Source organism: Argopecten irradians, chromosome 5, assembly GCF_041381155.1.
Source record: "Argopecten irradians isolate NY chromosome 5, Ai_NY, whole genome shotgun sequence".
Taxonomy (NCBI): Eukaryota; Metazoa; Mollusca; class Bivalvia; order Pectinida; family Pectinidae; genus Argopecten; species Argopecten irradians.
Genome location: NC_091138.1, coordinates 42,588,063 through 42,605,110, shown reverse-complemented (window position 1 = coordinate 42,605,110; position 17,048 = coordinate 42,588,063). Strand labels below are relative to the sequence as shown.

General features: G+C 32.7%; 3 protein-coding genes across 4 annotated transcripts in view; all 3 read right to left on the bottom strand.

The window, feature by feature from the left end:
• The window catches only part of LOC138323931 (ubiquitin-conjugating enzyme E2-17 kDa-like), a 32,258-nt gene continuing 15,210 nt past the window's right edge, over positions 1-17,048 (bottom strand). The window contains exons 1-6 of one of the 2 annotated variants that reach the window (XM_069268876.1): positions 6,925-7,097; positions 4,203-4,266; positions 2,920-2,951; positions 2,594-2,671; positions 2,056-2,161; positions 1-1,200 (exon numbers count right to left, since the gene is read on the bottom strand). In XM_069268876.1, coding sequence (XP_069124977.1) covers positions 1,061-1,200; positions 2,056-2,161; positions 2,594-2,671; positions 2,920-2,951; positions 4,203-4,266; positions 6,925-6,954 — 450 coding nt within the window. In that variant the 5' untranslated portion in view covers positions 6,955-7,097 and the 3' untranslated portion in view covers positions 1-1,060. Of the gene's footprint in view, positions 1,201-2,055; positions 2,162-2,593; positions 2,672-2,919; positions 2,952-4,202; positions 4,267-6,924; positions 7,098-17,048 lie in introns of those variants that run through there. The other variant, XM_069268877.1, reaches the window with a different exon arrangement.
• On the bottom strand, positions 9,665-14,840 carry LOC138323929 (ubiquitin-conjugating enzyme E2 D4-like). The gene is made up of 6 exons (XM_069268874.1): positions 14,732-14,840; positions 13,387-13,450; positions 12,351-12,382; positions 11,801-11,878; positions 11,254-11,359; positions 9,665-10,635 (listed from the first exon to the last, which is right to left on the bottom strand). Exons 1-6 carry the CDS (start codon positions 14,759-14,761, stop codon positions 10,496-10,498), a joined length of 450 nt encoding a protein of 149 aa, XP_069124975.1. The 5' UTR covers positions 14,762-14,840; the 3' UTR covers positions 9,665-10,495.
• Positions 9,665-17,048, bottom strand: part of LOC138323930 (ubiquitin-conjugating enzyme E2 D4-like) — a 32,230-nt gene continuing 24,846 nt past the window's right edge. Inside the window, 1 exon segment of the mRNA XM_069268875.1 lies at positions 9,665-9,837. The gene's annotated coding sequence lies outside the window, so the exon portion shown is untranslated.

Below are 17,048 nucleotides of genomic sequence, written 5' to 3'. Positions count from 1 at the left end.
TTGACATTTTTACAAATAATAATTTTATTTTATTTTAACACACAATACATTACAGGTGCACAACATCACGGTAAATGCTAATATTCCAATTAAAACAAGTAAATACGTTTGATCGAGATATAGATTATATTGAAACCCGTCATCTATTATCCACCTTTTTGTCTAAAATCTGCATTAACACATTGGTAAAGTGGGTTATTTTCGGGGGTCAACCTTTTATCAACTTCGACTGATAAAAAGAAACCCTAATTTTAGCGTTTTTTAAATATCGCGCTTTCGGTAAACAGTAGAGTAAATAGAGTTAAGGCAGTTATCAATTTTTTGCGGTTCATTGTCATGTCACGCGAATTCTTGATAACATCATCTTTGCGAAAATAATCGGTTGTACGGTATTGCGTATACTGTACTGTAAACCGACTGTCTTTCGCGGCTTTTGTATTTCGCGTTTTCCGTTTCAAATCATTTATATGGAGATTAAGTTTCGCCGATTTAAAAGTGAATTAAGATACCTTTGAATATAATCGTGTAAGAATATAAGAAGATATCAATTCGCGGAGATCAACTTTCGCAAAATTAACTTGATCGCGAAATTCGCGAAAATAAATCGCACGCTTAAGAAAATTGGTTTACAGTAACTAAATGCATTAACTATATATAACATTTTCATAATGATTTATAACCTATTGGAAGTTTTATTAGCAACAAGTTTCGAGTTTGCATGATTCTGGTATGTATATTGTTTGGTAACTATTAACTTCTTCTACCTGTCACCATTACATCATAGATAAACGTATTTACCCTTAGGACACATTTCAAACTCTCCTAAACTCAAAGGTTGATTAGTTCATTATGAATTCCTTGGATGAATGAGTTTATTTTGTATAAACAGTGTAGATAAATGCCATTGTAATATACCACATTACTCGTATTTTAAATTACCTTCTGTGGCTTGTTAGAAATATATCACAGATTGCTTTGTTGACAAAATCATGGCCGGATATGACGTGTACCTGACGTCATGCATTTTGGAATGTTGAGTTTGTTCAGTTTTGAATTTATTTCAGCGTGCGTACTTGTTGGTCCATTCCTGTGCAATTTCATTGAATTTTTGTCTGTCATGTTCAAACATTTTTCCAATTTCTGGTACCAATGGATCTGCCGGATTCGGATCAGCCATCAAAGAACTTATAGACAAAAGAACTGCAAGTGAAACAAGAACGAATTCAATAAAATGAAAATACACCTTAATCATTGACTTTCGCCATTTAGTATAATATAACGCCATTTAAGTATGATATGCCGCCATTTAAGTATGATATATATACAAAGTAACAAAATCATTGTCATAGCAACAATGCACATGTTTGTTTCGTTACAATCTTATTAAAATACATTTCTATTTTCCAACTGGTTTTTTAGAGGATCTCACGAAATCCGTTATAAGTCACGTGACCTTCTAGATCGACCAATCAAAGTTACGGCCTTCGGGGCCCGGAAGTTTAAAACTTTCTCCGACAGATTTTTCACTTAAGTGAATTTAAAATCATATACCGGAGTAAACAATCTGTCTGAGAATAGTTTTATGATGCCGGGCCCAGAATCTAGGTGAAAATATAGGAGACAGATTTATATACAAAATGTTAATGATAGAGCATATATAATGTTTTTTGTATAAATAGGAATTCGATCTTAATATAGACGTCATGCCGAAATGCCGTTTTCGTCTGATATAGGAAAAAAATCGCATTTGAACTGAGGTATTGGAAGCATAAAAACGTCAGAACATGACTCCTATGGGATATCATCATATTCTCTATAACACGGAGAAAATTAAGGATCTGTATCATAAACATTAACATCGTAATTTTTGTTTTACTTTCGTTTTCTACATATATATATATATATATATATATATATATATATATATATATATATATATATATATATAAAAAGTTCATAATTTTAGATTGTACATTCTTAGCATCATATATTGAAAATAAACAACATTATATTTTTGTTCTACTTTCGTTTTCTACATATAGTACGTGTACCTACCTTTATTTACGGTGAAGGCCGGTGACCACTGTGACCTTAAGATATCTACACAAATACTCCCATTACTGTTGATGTTAGGATGATATATCCTCGTTTTAAATGATACCTGAAAGTGAATAATAAACGGTTTGAAAGATAATCCATATGAAAAGATAAAGTATTTTCTGTGTGTCCATTTTTTGAAGAAGGCACTTTTTAAGAAACATCTAGAGCAAGCCAGGGTCTACATAAAAACACCTCCCTTTTGAGATAGACGGTGGTGTTAAGTATACATATGTACTATGTTTTTGTAATGAGCTAATGTGTTTTATAGCACAATCCCATTGAAATAAACTACATCACACCGAATTGCATTACCATGATAATGGACAAACCAGACGTTTACTTTCAAAACTCAGACATAAAATGAAACATTTGTGTAGATAGACAATTACATTTTCCAAATTTAGACTCACTCTACGAATGTTCACCTTATATTGTATGTTGGGTATAATTAACTTCAACCTCTATAAACAACTTGTTTCAAAGTAAGACCTACCTTTGGTGCTTTAAATGGATAATCTGTAGGAAACTTCATATCCAGGAAAAACAAACCCCCTTGATATGGTGTTCCTTCCTAAAATAAAACAATAGATACATCATGATTTGGTACAATAATACAAATAATCCAGTTAAGTATTACAATTGGTCTGTGGAAACTGAAGGTTCGGAATAGTAACACAGAGAATGTTTATGATTGAATTCAATAGAAAAATTTGGTCATTTGACTTTAACTATTGAATATAATGTTCACATAAAATTTAACAAATCTGTTAGTGAGAAAGTCTTACTATTTATTATTTGCATAAGTATACATGTACTTACTGGTCCAAATATTGTAGCAGTCCAATGAAACACTACAATACAAAAAAGACAAACTTTCTAAGAAACCGTCCATGTCATTATCTGTGACATGTGCCACGTGATACCCGATTTCCCGCTGAAATGACGTTAGCACGGTTAATCATCTTTTAACGTCATTCTATCACTAATAGAAACAATAGTCCCGCACAAACATTCTTCAGTGAATGCAGTGTGTGAAGTGCGTGCGTGTTTTGGGAGGCTGCTGTATGTTTGTGTTGTGTCTCTTTCTGATAATGAAAACGAGGCTTCAACTGTATGAATTTTTTGGAGAGAAGATTCATGCATAGGTTTCAAACATACCATCTAATTGATTATTACTTTTTGAGATTACTTTCCAAAAGTCAAAGCACCGTTTTCACATGCATACGACTGTGTTAATGTATTGTTATGTTAACAATGTACAGCGTGAATGTTTGTGTTATGACGTCACGGCGATGTGAGGTCATCACTCAAACCACTTTGCTTAGCTATAAACTAAACTATAAAGATAATTAAATGAAGAGGATACTATCCTTTTGCGTGCATCGATATAGATAAATATTAATATCCTAAAACCAAAATGGCAAAATTCGGTAACGCAAATTAATATGGTATTGTAGTGTCAGGCTAATTTACAAACAGAAAAGTCAATATCATGACGTAACAGGTGACGTAACGTCATCGCTCGAATCACTTTGTAAAAACTCAAAAGTATGAAATATTTAGTAGGACAAAAAAGAGTATTATTAATAGAGTTTGTATATTTGGGTTTTTGTTCAAAATAACAAACAAAATACGTACAATTTTACAGTTACTTTTTCTCTTTTATGTGTTGCAAGTTGACAAAATGGAAAGCATTTAAATTGAATAAAAAATTAATCTGTTGCTACAATTTAGGTTAGAGGTACAGTTGGGTGAGGTTAGTTTTAATGCAAATAATGTTACTTTTTTAATTATGAAATAGGTGTACTGAAAATATTGCGTATAACCCAATTTTCACATTTATTACTATATTATAGATAGACCAATCCATTACAGAAATATCCTATTATTGGTTAATTTGAATATTAATATTTTGTTTCGAACAGCAAGAAGAATCGACTTCAGAAATAACTCCCATGTGAAATGTTTTTGTCAAAATTGTGAAACATATCCTGTACGAAAAAAACGAAAATAACAACATTTATATAAAAATTTAAAGCAGTATAAGGAAATAAAAAGTATTTTAAAGCTACATTAAATGTATAATACAGTTTTATACTAACTGTCGTCACCAACAAGCCCAGCCGAGCAGTTTTCTGGAGGGTCGCTCTGCATCGCCATAAGTTCCTGAAACATGTTTATAATGAAATGGCTTTATCAAGTGACTCTTATTGTGACGTCTTCCAGGTTGATATAAAAAATTATGATTCCAAAAGATATTGTATTGTGACGTCATTTTATATTTTATATGACGTTACAATCACTTTCGGGGCTGATATAATATTCCAACAGACCCAGTTGTACCAAAATATTTACATTTCCGTTTTCTCTTTGCTTTATAACCTTACCAACTGCGAAATCGTTTACACTTGCGTAAACGCAGTGGTTGCCGCGCAAGAATACACACACCGGAACACTGACTTCCGCAAGTAGTGTGAATGCGCATCCGGTTAGGCCTATTGTTTCTGTATGAAACATCTTCAATAGATTGCATGTATGAATGTTATGTAAATCTTAAATTATATGTCAGCAAATAAAAAAAAAATAACAAATATTGTGTAAATGGGATGAAAAAAGATAAAGTCAATGTGGAACTATATTTTGTGTACTCTCTAAATTTGACAACATTTCCCGCCAAATTGAAGCCAGCTGTTCCGGGATTCCATCAATGGACCGGCTGTTCCAACGATGGTATAACATTGGAAAAACAGAGTTTTATTTTATTTAAACACTTGATTTGAATGAAATGGTCAATCGAAATGTAAATATAAGAAATAATTTTTATTGTTTGTTGTTTACTGGTGTATAAACTGCATTTTTTGTACATATATTTTAACATGACGCGCTGACGCGCGTCATTTAAAATATCTGTACAAAAAATGCAGTTTACACACCAGTAAACAACAAACAATAAAAATCATTCCTTAAATGTTTACATTTACTTGCCACTTCTACTATATAAACTAACCAAGGCAAAGTGAAGTATACGATGGTATAAGTGACACCCGAAACGTGACCATTATGACCTCACTAATGTTGACGTGGAGACGTCAATTGATCACCGTCAAAATGGCTGTTCCATCTTGTGGATTAAATCGTCATTGATAATCGGTTTTCCTGGTTTAGCTTAAACAATGTTAATGCAGAGACCCTAAAGTGAGTTGATAATGTAAATATAAGCATTAAGATAGCAGTTCACAGTTAGACCGAATCGCTATGGGTGATATTTTTATTAGCCAGAAAGCCCCTGTTTATTAGATGCATGAAAATTAAAAAAATGTATATGTCCTAAAATTGGTGAATTCAATCTAGAGACTAATATGCAGGCTTTATTTGCATAAAGAAATTCATAAAAAGGGTTCGAGATAGTTAAGAGGGTATCCGAATGTGCGTCTAAGATGGAAAAACTCAATACTGTAGCAGCAGAAATTGATAGCTTCGGGATGAGGTAAGATTGCACAAAACTTTAATGTTATACCTATGTCGAAAAATACTCAGTTTCGTTATCACGACAGTGATGCTTGGTTTTAAACTGGGTTCAAGAAAAAAAAATCTTCTAGAGAGGGTGTAATTTTGGCTTTTAAATCCCAATTTGTTGCAATTTTTCAGAAAAACTTGGGCTTCCATGGTTTTTACAAGCTCACAAAACTACAAAAAGCAGACCTGTCCAAAATGACAATTGCAAATGTTGTGTAGATTAAATACTGTATATATATACTTTAATATAGGTGTTATTTAAGGTTAAAAAGCTGTGTGTTCATAATTAAAGCCTGCATTTTATTTTGCTGATTTTTTAAAAATCTACTGTACACTATTACCTAAACTATCTTCTTATGGAATCTTTGGTCTATATAGATACCAGAGCTTTGCAAACAATCATCTCATAATGCGCGGTATGTCTGCAAAGCTCTGTCATCTGTATAGACCATATATGCCATAAGGAGATAATCCTTAAATGTAGCCAAAAGGAACTCTCCATGACGTCAATATACGCTATCATAACGTCATCATTCAGCATAGTATGACAGAGCGCAGCAAGTTTACTGCAATCAATATGACTCTGTCAATATTTGTATGTACATTTTTGTAAGATAGAACGTAATGTAACATATTGATATCATCAGCATTCATGTTTTTCTTAGTAATATTTCTACAGGACTACTCAAGATTGACCTGTGGGATTACTCAATATCATGAAGAGAAGATACGTATAGTCAAAGATTTACATTTTATCAATGCCATATAATTAGCTGTGATATCAGAACGACAGAATGTTGGACGCTATATTATCAGATGAAATGGCAATGTATATTTTATGGTTGCTATAACTACCGTGCTATATTCTAATTCTGTGATCATCGCGGGGTAAAACAGAGCACAGTCTTATGTTCGATAAAACTGATTAATCATGCATTAAAACAATGGGTTTTGTCAAGATTAACAATAGACTAATTAACACACTTAATTGATGAAAAAGTATAAAGTCATTCAAAAGTTATTATGTGATGCAATTCAAAAGAAGTATTCTTTACTACGGATTTTTCCTACCACTAAGGATATCGGTTTAATCAAATCTGAATGTGAATGTGAATATACGATTTTTGAAGTGCATAACTACATATATATACTATTCATCGAGGTATAGCAGGAAAAATCTGTTTCCTGAAATTTCTCTATGACATTTTCTGCAATGATTTAAATATCATACGCATGATTTTATATCGAATTCCATTGTATCTATAGCAAGTCATTAATTAATTCACTGAAACAAATATATATATTTACCTTCTTCAGTCGTTTTGAGTTGGATCCCATTTCGCTGTTTGTGAATCTGTCTAAAGAAATACCAATATGCGCCAAGTACTATCCGAGGTTTAGCAGTTATATGACGCACAGCGAAGGCTTGGACAATACATGTATTCTATTTTAGTAACACACGTCAGTAGTAGCTAACGATTGGACGGCAATACACATGAATTGACGCACATTTAAACAAATGTGTTAAGATAATCTTATTTGTTATGTTGATCTTTAAAAATCTAAGAATAGATCTCTATCATCACGACTTATTCTTTAATTAAAATTCAGTCATAGACTAATAGTAAGTAACTACGTAACGACTACTTTTAGAGAAAAAAAAAACTAAAAATAGAACCTCTGTTTCCGTAGGGAATTTCCATTGAATTCAAGTATATTGGTGTCACATAAACTTAATTTTAGATTAACTTAATTCTTTTGACAACATCATTTACACTTCATTGTGATTCAAGTGTTATTGTGTCTATGATGGAGATTGAATTACTCTAATTAATTTGTTAGTCACAAACCATGGAAAAAAATTAAATGCGCGATTCTAATGAGATCGGCATTCACACAATATCTGGTAAGCTTTAATCTGTTTTACGATGTAAATAATTATTCAAATTTTTAAATACTAATCTTCTTCGATTTTTCATCGATTTTCTGAACAGAAATTATCACTTCTTCATTTATCAATTGAGACTTAAACAATGAAATAATACTTTTTCACTCTTTGACATTTGATGTGATGTTATGAAAAGCATACGATATATACAACGGACCCTAAGGTTTCTTCAAGCAAAATATTTTGCTCATCACGGAGTGACCGCAAAATAGCCCAAAGTGATAGCCTCTTCTTTGTTTATCATGTTTGAGAATAGATATATGTTTTCTCATATCGGAGAAACAATCAAATCAGGTATAGAAAAGTCGAGGGATGATGATAGGCAATATTTTAGATGTATTCATCTAAAGAAATATTGTAAGGTTGGAACATTTTTTCTCGCACCTCGGACAGAAAATCTCACATGATACTCAGTGCTAGATTTTTCTATCTCTTCCGATCTGTCTGATACCTTAACGCCATTTTTGGCGGAATTTTACGCCATTCATGTAACAGTCCGCGCATGTGACGTCATACTCTCGAATCGGTGACGTCACACGTTTCAGACAATCAACATTATAAGTAATATGTACATTCAGTCATTAATCATACATGGTTTGGTTGTTGTTTTTAATCATTAAAACAGTATGTACCGATTGATCATCGTTTTTCTTTAATATAACCGAACTATAGTTTAACGCGGAATTACTAAATTCGCAGCGCAGATGAAATGGTCAATCGACTTTGCACCAGGAGGCCCAAGACGGGATAATTTTACACTGAACGCGTTTATAGATGGTTTCATTAAATCTTAGAGGCGCTAAGATTTTGTGACATCACAACCTCGGCTAACGCCTCGGTTGGAATTATGTTACAAAATCTTAGCCCTCGACTGAGATAACCCGATCTCGATCACTTACAGGTAAAAGATTTTTTAGTTTCATATGTATAGACTTTGAAATATCGAAATGGTTATAATGCATTGGATATCTGATTAATTACAACCATTGTCATATTTTGATTAAGGGGATATTTGCTGTCGACAATAATTTAAGGAATCGATACAGATCTCAACTTCACTAGCAAAGACCATGCCTATGCCTACAACGCACATCTGTCATCATCAAGGGCAGATAACTCAGTCCCTTACACACTTAATCGTAGTTATGACAATGTTTTGAAGCAAATTCATAAAAACGTTAGAAGGATTCGGAAAAATAAGGCATTCTATAGTAAAAAATTAAACAGTTCATCATACCGATATCCAACAGCTAACTGTATATAACATCATACCTTATAAACGTTCTTAAATCAGTGATACGCCCATTACAACACTTAATATACAACATAAAATATTCGTGGAGTAGACGTTAAAAATATTTCAATATTGTTTTTTTTTTTTTTAATTTTATTACATAAAACATTTTACATATAGATAACTTATACATAGTCATCATTCACTTATTTACTCATCTCTCATTTATTTTTGTAAACATTTTGTTATATATTCATCTTAATATAAATTCCACTAAATTTTCGCACTAATATTTCCTTTCATTGTACATATATCTCTCATTCTCTCTCAATTTGTTACAATCACATTAATACTATCATTTTCTTACTTACTCCTCTCTATTTCAATCTTTAATTCAATCTGATATTACATCCGACCCATTGGATCAGATTCCATTGCCTGCGACATATCTTAATTCTGAGCTCAATGTATCATGATGTGTATAGTAAAATAAATGTGTTTCCTTACAGATAAGTTATCATCGACCAGAACGACGGTCGTAACAATACTTGTAGTGATGAGTACAGTTCACAAAGGGTTATGTTACTCTATTTCCACTTGTAGATGAAAACTTCCCTCTGTATATATCACCCGAACTACAGTAGCACGCGTACTTTATATTTATAAATTGTACAATGTATATCAGTGCTCGAATAAATAAGCTACTGTTCCAAGGGTTCATATTTTACGTATCATTCTTCGTCACATATGGATAGTTCTTGCCTCTATTTGATGCATTTCTAACTAGACTACTGGGGTCGATAAATTAAAATATTTCCTTACTAGTTTGGCGAGTGTAACTTTCTATAATAATACGGTGACATCTATACAATTAACAATTTCATTTTATTTTAACACACAGTAAAATACAGGTGCACAACATAAAGGTAAATGCTAAAATTCCATTAAAAACTAATAAATACTTTTGGTCGAGATATAGATAATATTGAAACCCGTCATCATTTACATACCTCTTTTGTCTAAATTTCAGTTCATGAACCTGCATGAACATATTGGAATAGTTGTTTACTTTCGTGGGTCAAAATTCCTGCAACTTCATCTAACAACGAGAAAATCTAATTTTTGATTTTTAAATTTCGCGATTTCGCTAAAAGAGTACAGTAAATAAAGTTAATCATTATCATGTCACGCGAAATCGTGATGATATCATCCCACGAAAAAAATCGGCTGTATAATATTTCTATGAACATGAACTATATAAAACATTTCTATAATAATTCATAACATATAAGTAGTACTAATAGCAACAGGTTTCTAGTTTGCAAGTTCTGGTACATGCCGTTTTGCAAAATCTCAGGACCGGGTTTCTTCTACATGCCAATCCAAGATTATCATCCCAGATAAACTTATTTTACCCATTTGAACTCTCCTAAAGGTGATAAGCACATTTTGAATTCCATGAGTGAATGTTATTAAGTTACTACAAGGCTCCCATTCCACAAGCTCAATTTATGAAATTTGTCATTTTGTTGAAGCAGTATAGATAAATGACATTGTAGTTTACCATAAAATTCGAATTATAAATGGCTAATGTCGCTTGTTAAAAATATATCACAGATTGCTTTGTAGAAAAATCATGCCCAGATATGACGTGTATGCATTTTGGAACGTTGAGTTTGCTCAGTTTTGAATTAGTTTCAGCGTGCGTACTTGTTGGTCCATTCAATTGCAGTTTTATTGAATTTTTGTCTGTCATGTTCATATAGTTTTGCGATTTCTGGTACCAATGGATCAGCTGGATTAGGATCAGCCATCAGAGAACTTATAGAGAGAAGAACTGCAAGGAAAACAAAACAAATTTCAACAATAAGGAAAATAAACTTAATTCATCAACTTAAACAATTTAAATATGATATACATCTTAACACACTCCTCTTCATAACACGATGTACATGTTTGTAACGTTATAATCTGATTAAAAACAAATCGTATTTTATGTCCGTTTCATAGACGATCTTACGACATCCCGTTACAGGTCACGTGATCGACTTCCCAGGTCGACCAACAAAATTACTGCTTAATATACAATCTAATCGAAAATTTAAGAGAGCGATTGATATATCAAACATAGATAATATAGTATTTGTATGTGTGTGTAAACAGTTGGCAGATCGGAAATACTCATCTGATTTGAAGAACGAAATCCTAATGTTTTCAGAAGCTCTATGGAACGGAGCAAATTAAGGTTCTGTATTATAAAAGGTACATACTAAATTGTGCATTCTTAGCATCATGATAATGACGACAAACAACAATGTATTTTTCTTCTACTTTCGTTTTCTACATATCATACCTAAAGAGCGTATTCTAGATTGTAAACTCTTAGCATCATTACATTGAAAACAGACAACATTACATTTCTGATTTACTTTCGTTTTCTATATATAACACGTACCTTTATTTACTGTAAACGCCGGCGACCATTGTGATCTTAGGATATCTACACAAATACTACCATTACTATTGATGTTCGGGTGATATATCTTCGTTTTAAATGATACCTGAAAGTAAGAATAACACTTTGAAAGATCCATCCGTATGAGAAGATAAAAGATTTCCTGGTATAAATTTAATAATGAATCATGCAGGTGGAATCATCTAATGAAGAAGGCATTCATTGTATGACATGTGTTATATAGTGTTATCCAATTGAAATATACTACTGACATTGCACCGTATCGCATTACCATGACAATATATATACATTTTCTTTCAAGCCTCTGACACAACATGAGTTATTTGACAATGTGTAGATAGACAATTATCAATCAATTATGTCTTCCAACTTCAGTCTCCCTCTAGAATATGAAGGCCATGAAATACAATATTTGTTCACCTTACATTGTAATGGGGACATAATTGCCACATAAAAGCCACATAATTGTCGGCTATGACGGAGTGGTCTTACTACAAGAAGAAGAAGATTTCAAAATAGGACCTACCTTTGGTGCTTTAAATGGATAATCTGTAGGAAACTTCATATCCAGGAAAAACATACCCCCTTGATAGGGTGTTCCTTCCTATAACACATAGATGTATCATGAATTGGTGTAATAATACAAACTATCAATTTTAATTGTTACAATTGGACTAATTCATGTACCATCTGATACCCGATAACGTTTGTGCCGGACTAGTATTTCTTTGTAATTGTCCCGCCGAAATGATGTTAGCGCAGGAAATCATCTTTCAACCTCATTTCCTCACTAATAGAAACAATAGTCCAATACAAACATTATCAGGCATCACGTGGTACATGAATCATTCCCATTAAACCGTAATGAGCATTAGTTCAAAATTATAACTCTTGAATAGTTAAGTAGAAAATCATTATGAGGAGTTTTGGTCTTCCAGTGGAATAAAATTTAGAAAATTTCATGAAAAATAACAAATCTGTACTGATCTGAGTGAGAAAGTCTTTATATTCATGATGTATATATAATTTATGATAATCTTTATAAGAACTTTTTTCAAATTAATACATGTACTTACCGGTCCAAATATAGTAGCTGTCCAATGATATACTAAAATACAAAAGAGACAAACGTAAGTTTCTATCGAACCGTTATGAATTCATCTTGGATTTCATTAGAAACTCCTTTTAGTTTTCAGTAACGGGTGCCATCATCGCTCGAATCATTTTGCTTTAAAATCTCAAATATAATATAAAATATATAAAATGGCACGAAAGAAAGTGTAAAGTTTATATTGCGGTTATGGTACAACCCATCCTCGATACTCCAGGCACAGGGCCTCGTTACTAATGATGATATATATAATATAGGTCACGTCTATTTACATACATGCTCCAGGGGTTCCGATCACTTACGATCTCTACACCCCTGGACTATCTCGTAGTAAAACTGGAGGCAACAGAATAGAACATGTAATTTAATCATTTGATGTACATCAAAAGAGCCGTATAACGGTATGTGGTTGACTGTGTCTTTGATGTTAGGCGTCGCTCTCTCTGTAGTCTTCAAAAGAAATCTTTGCTAGCCTGTGATTGGTCAATTGTTTTCCGCCGAGCTGCCTTCAATTTCACTATGAGATAGTCCAGGGGTGTAGAGATCGTAAGTGATCGAAAGCCCTGGAGTATCAAGGATGGGTACAACCTAACAGTGTAAGATCTGAATGATAAGTTTAAATGCAAATTTAAGGTTACATCTTTTTATTGAAAAGGTCGTACTCGAAATATTGCGCGAACCAAATCGTCACAATTGATAATGAGCTAGTGGAACTAAAATCAGAAATCAAACAGCGCTAGTTACTATTGAAAAATTCACAATTATTGGTTTATTTCAATATAAACATTTTTTGTTGGAGAGCAAATACCTCTCGTGTGAAAAGTATAGTGTCAAATGGCAAAATTAATCCTGTGCTAGTAAAACGACGTTCATATTAATACAAAAAAAATGTCTTATATTGAGGTAAAAATGCATGTTTAAGCTTCATTAAATGTAGAATAGAATTTATAACCACTGTCATCAAGGTACATGAATGAATGAATAATAAGATCTATACTTACTGTCATCACCAGCGAGCCCGGCGGAACAATTTTCTGGGGGATCGTTCTTCATCGTCATTAGTTCCTGAAACGGGTGTATAATGTAATAATTGTATTTCATATGTTACACTCATTTCTATTGGTTAGATCTTCATATGTCACACTCATTTCTATTGGTTAGATCTTCATATGTCACACTCATTTCTATTGGTTAGATCTTCCTATGTCACACTCATTTCTATTGGTTAGATCTTCCTATGTCACACTCATTTCTATTGGTTAGATCTTCCTATGTCACACTCATTTCTATTGGTTAGATCTTCCTATGTCACACTCATTTCTATTGGTTAGATCTTCCTATGTCACACTCATTTCTATTGGTTAGATCTTCATATGTTACACTCAATTCTGTTGGTAAGATCTTTGAAGTTGGATTTATGAAGTCAGAGACAAAAAACGAAGTGAAATTCTTTTTTATAGACGCTTCTGTCCGTTTCCGACTTCTTTAATTCAAAAGATATTGAGAATAATGCTTAAATAAATCTTTCTTATCATCCTTTGCTTAATGTACGTATGTATATTTCCTTAATCTTTTTACGGTAGCTTTAAGTATGACCAGACAGGATAACAGCATAACATAGGAGGGCCGTGGTGAGCGAGTGGTAAAGCCACTCGCTGGTCGGTGGTTTTTCGCCGGGTTCTCCGGGTTTCCTCCACCATCAAATCTATCACGTCCTTACATGATCCTGGCTGTGTATAGGACGAAAAACTAACCAAATCAAACAATATAGAATAGAATAGATATAGAATTAGCGGTATTGATTTTCTCGTTCTAGATACGTGATAACATATGACAGTTATGTTGGATGTTAAATTATATTGACAGCGTTATATTTCAATCATGAAATGATAACACATTCTATGGTTGCTATAGCTACCGCGCTATATTCTACTTCCGTGATGATCTCGGCGTAAAACAAATCGCAATTCTACGTTAGATAAAACGTATTAACCATGCATTAAAACAATAGGTTTAGAATTAATAATAAACTAAATAAAACGCTTTGGCTATTTCTGATGAACAAGTATAAAGAGATATGCTATTAAAAATCTCTTTTACTTCCGATTTTTTCCAGTCAGATATCTGTTTGAATATTTAAGCCGATTTGGATGTTTATGTGTATATACATTAATCAAGGCAAAGCAGGAAAAACCTGTTTCCCGACATTTTTCTGCACATTTGCTGCAATGATTTAAGTATTATACGCATGATTTGAAATCGAATTTTATTGTACATGTATGTACATTTCAACCAATGTGATGATATATAACTAATCATTAATTCACTAAAACAAACATATTTTACCTTCTTCAGTCGTTTTGTGTTAGATCCCATTCTGTTAATAGTGAGGAAGTCTTCTGTCTGCGTCTCAGCAGTTGTATGACGCACATAGAGGTAGGACGCCAATCCTAGTACAATTCACATATTCTATTTTTAGTAACACACGTCAGTGGCGGCTAACGATTGGACGATACGGACAGCAAAACTGGTTGGGATCAATTTGCAATACACATGACATGACGCACATGTAAACTAATTGTCTGTTATGTAAATCTTTAAAACTTTAAATACAGACCTAGCTATCATCACGACAAATTCTTTAATAAAATACAATCATTAACAAATTAACGTATGTACGTCACTGCTATTTTAAAACTCAAAATCTTTTAACTAAAAATAGAACATCTGCAACCGTAGGGAATTTCCATTGAATGCTATCATATATGATTCATTCAGGTATATTACCTACCCGGCCTACTATACCTTTCGGCCGGGTACGAATTGGTCCCTATGTGTCGTAGTGGAGCACTGCCTCCGAAAATCACTCGGGCATAGATTTTTATACTTTTTTGTAGGTTTCCAATTACTTTATGCGTTTACATACATTTACATATTATTTCTGTCCGCTCACAAGACGTCAAATTCATAATTTGTGGGCTTACCGTATAAATTCCCTGCAGAAAGACCTTCATATGTATCATGTAAAAAAATGTCTCGATGAGAATTCGATATTTTATGTGGTTCAGTTTAGTTGCGTAGTAGGTAAGCGATATCAAACAAGTACAATCAAAATGCAAACAAACATTTTATAATGGTTTGCATAATCACTTCTTTGCTCCATTAGTAGTAATAGGCACCAATTGTAGCTCTAAAGACGACACCGTTTTCTGTCAAAAAGTCTTTTGAGCTACAATATTGCAGCTAGTATATTTATATAAGGTGTTTCATTTCGTCCCATCTGCATCACATTACTACATTTCAGTTTAACTTAATCATATTTACGACATCATTTACATCTAATCGTAATTCATCTGTTATTGTTTCCATGGTTGATATGGAGGTTGAATAATTCTAATTAGTTCACGTGTTAGTCACAAACCATAAAAGGAGTAATTGCAAAATACAAATGAGATCGACATTCAAATAAAAGACAAAAATCTAGTACACCACGTAAACCAAAACGTGTTTTCCGATAACAATGATGATTAAATTTGATAGTTTTAAATGCTGACCTTCATAAATTTTTCTATGATTTTCTTTACTGAAATTCACAATCTAATTCATCATATGCAGGCAAAATCTGCAATGGTTTATTAAAGGCCCACTACCTTTCCGGAGCAAAATTTAAAGGTTTCTTAAAAACATTAATAACAAAAGAAAATATATATAGATGGCTTAAGATGAGGTTACAACACCAAACATATGCAAGATTTCCTGTCTAATGTACGATAAAAGTGGAGATTCATTTCGCTGTTTTGCCGTCTGGCGCAGTGATAGTCAACTACCGCACGGCATTTAGGACGACGGCGGGAAACATAAAACGACCCGCGTTATGAAAATTAACATTTTATTTATTCTAATTAAACAGTTCTGAAGGTGATGATAAGTGTGCTAGTAAACGTATAGTTAATAACTTCTTCGACTCTACAAAATTATTGATCTCGTTTTACATTCCTATTTTAAAAATTAAAAGCCGTTTCGGAAAGGTAGTGGCCCTTTAAGAGAAAATGGGAGTTTTTCCATCTTATATAAAATAATTTCTATTAATGTTTTTTTTTTTTTTTTTACAAACTACCTTAACATCTCAACATGTTAACATAAGCCAGAATGCATAAGGGAGTCTAGACCACAGTGAGAGAAGGCTTCATGTATAGTGTGAAAATTATAAAAGCTGTATGACTCACCCATCTAAATCAGGAATATGTGTATTTTATGTTTGCAAATGCCTTGACCAAGTGTATTAGAAAACATAAAAAGTTCTATATAGAGTTATCGACATTGAATTAATTCCTTTTATTGTCGATACTTTTATTAGCATAAATCTTCGTGGATTCTAAAGAACATTGTTGCCTCCAGGACTATCACAGCTCCTATATGAATATACATGACTGTTGTAACATATACATCTGTTATTAGATATCTATACTGATTACAATAAAGCGTACCAATGTATATCAAACATTTACTCATATTGCCATTTTTTCGATATAAGTCGTATTGTTATTTTTTTGTCCATTCCAGTTGTTTCCCGATTATATTTGTGACTTGACCTGTCACCAATGTAAAAGTGAACGCTTCCTCTTCTGTCGCACCTGGTACTATGTCTAATATTACCTTGTCA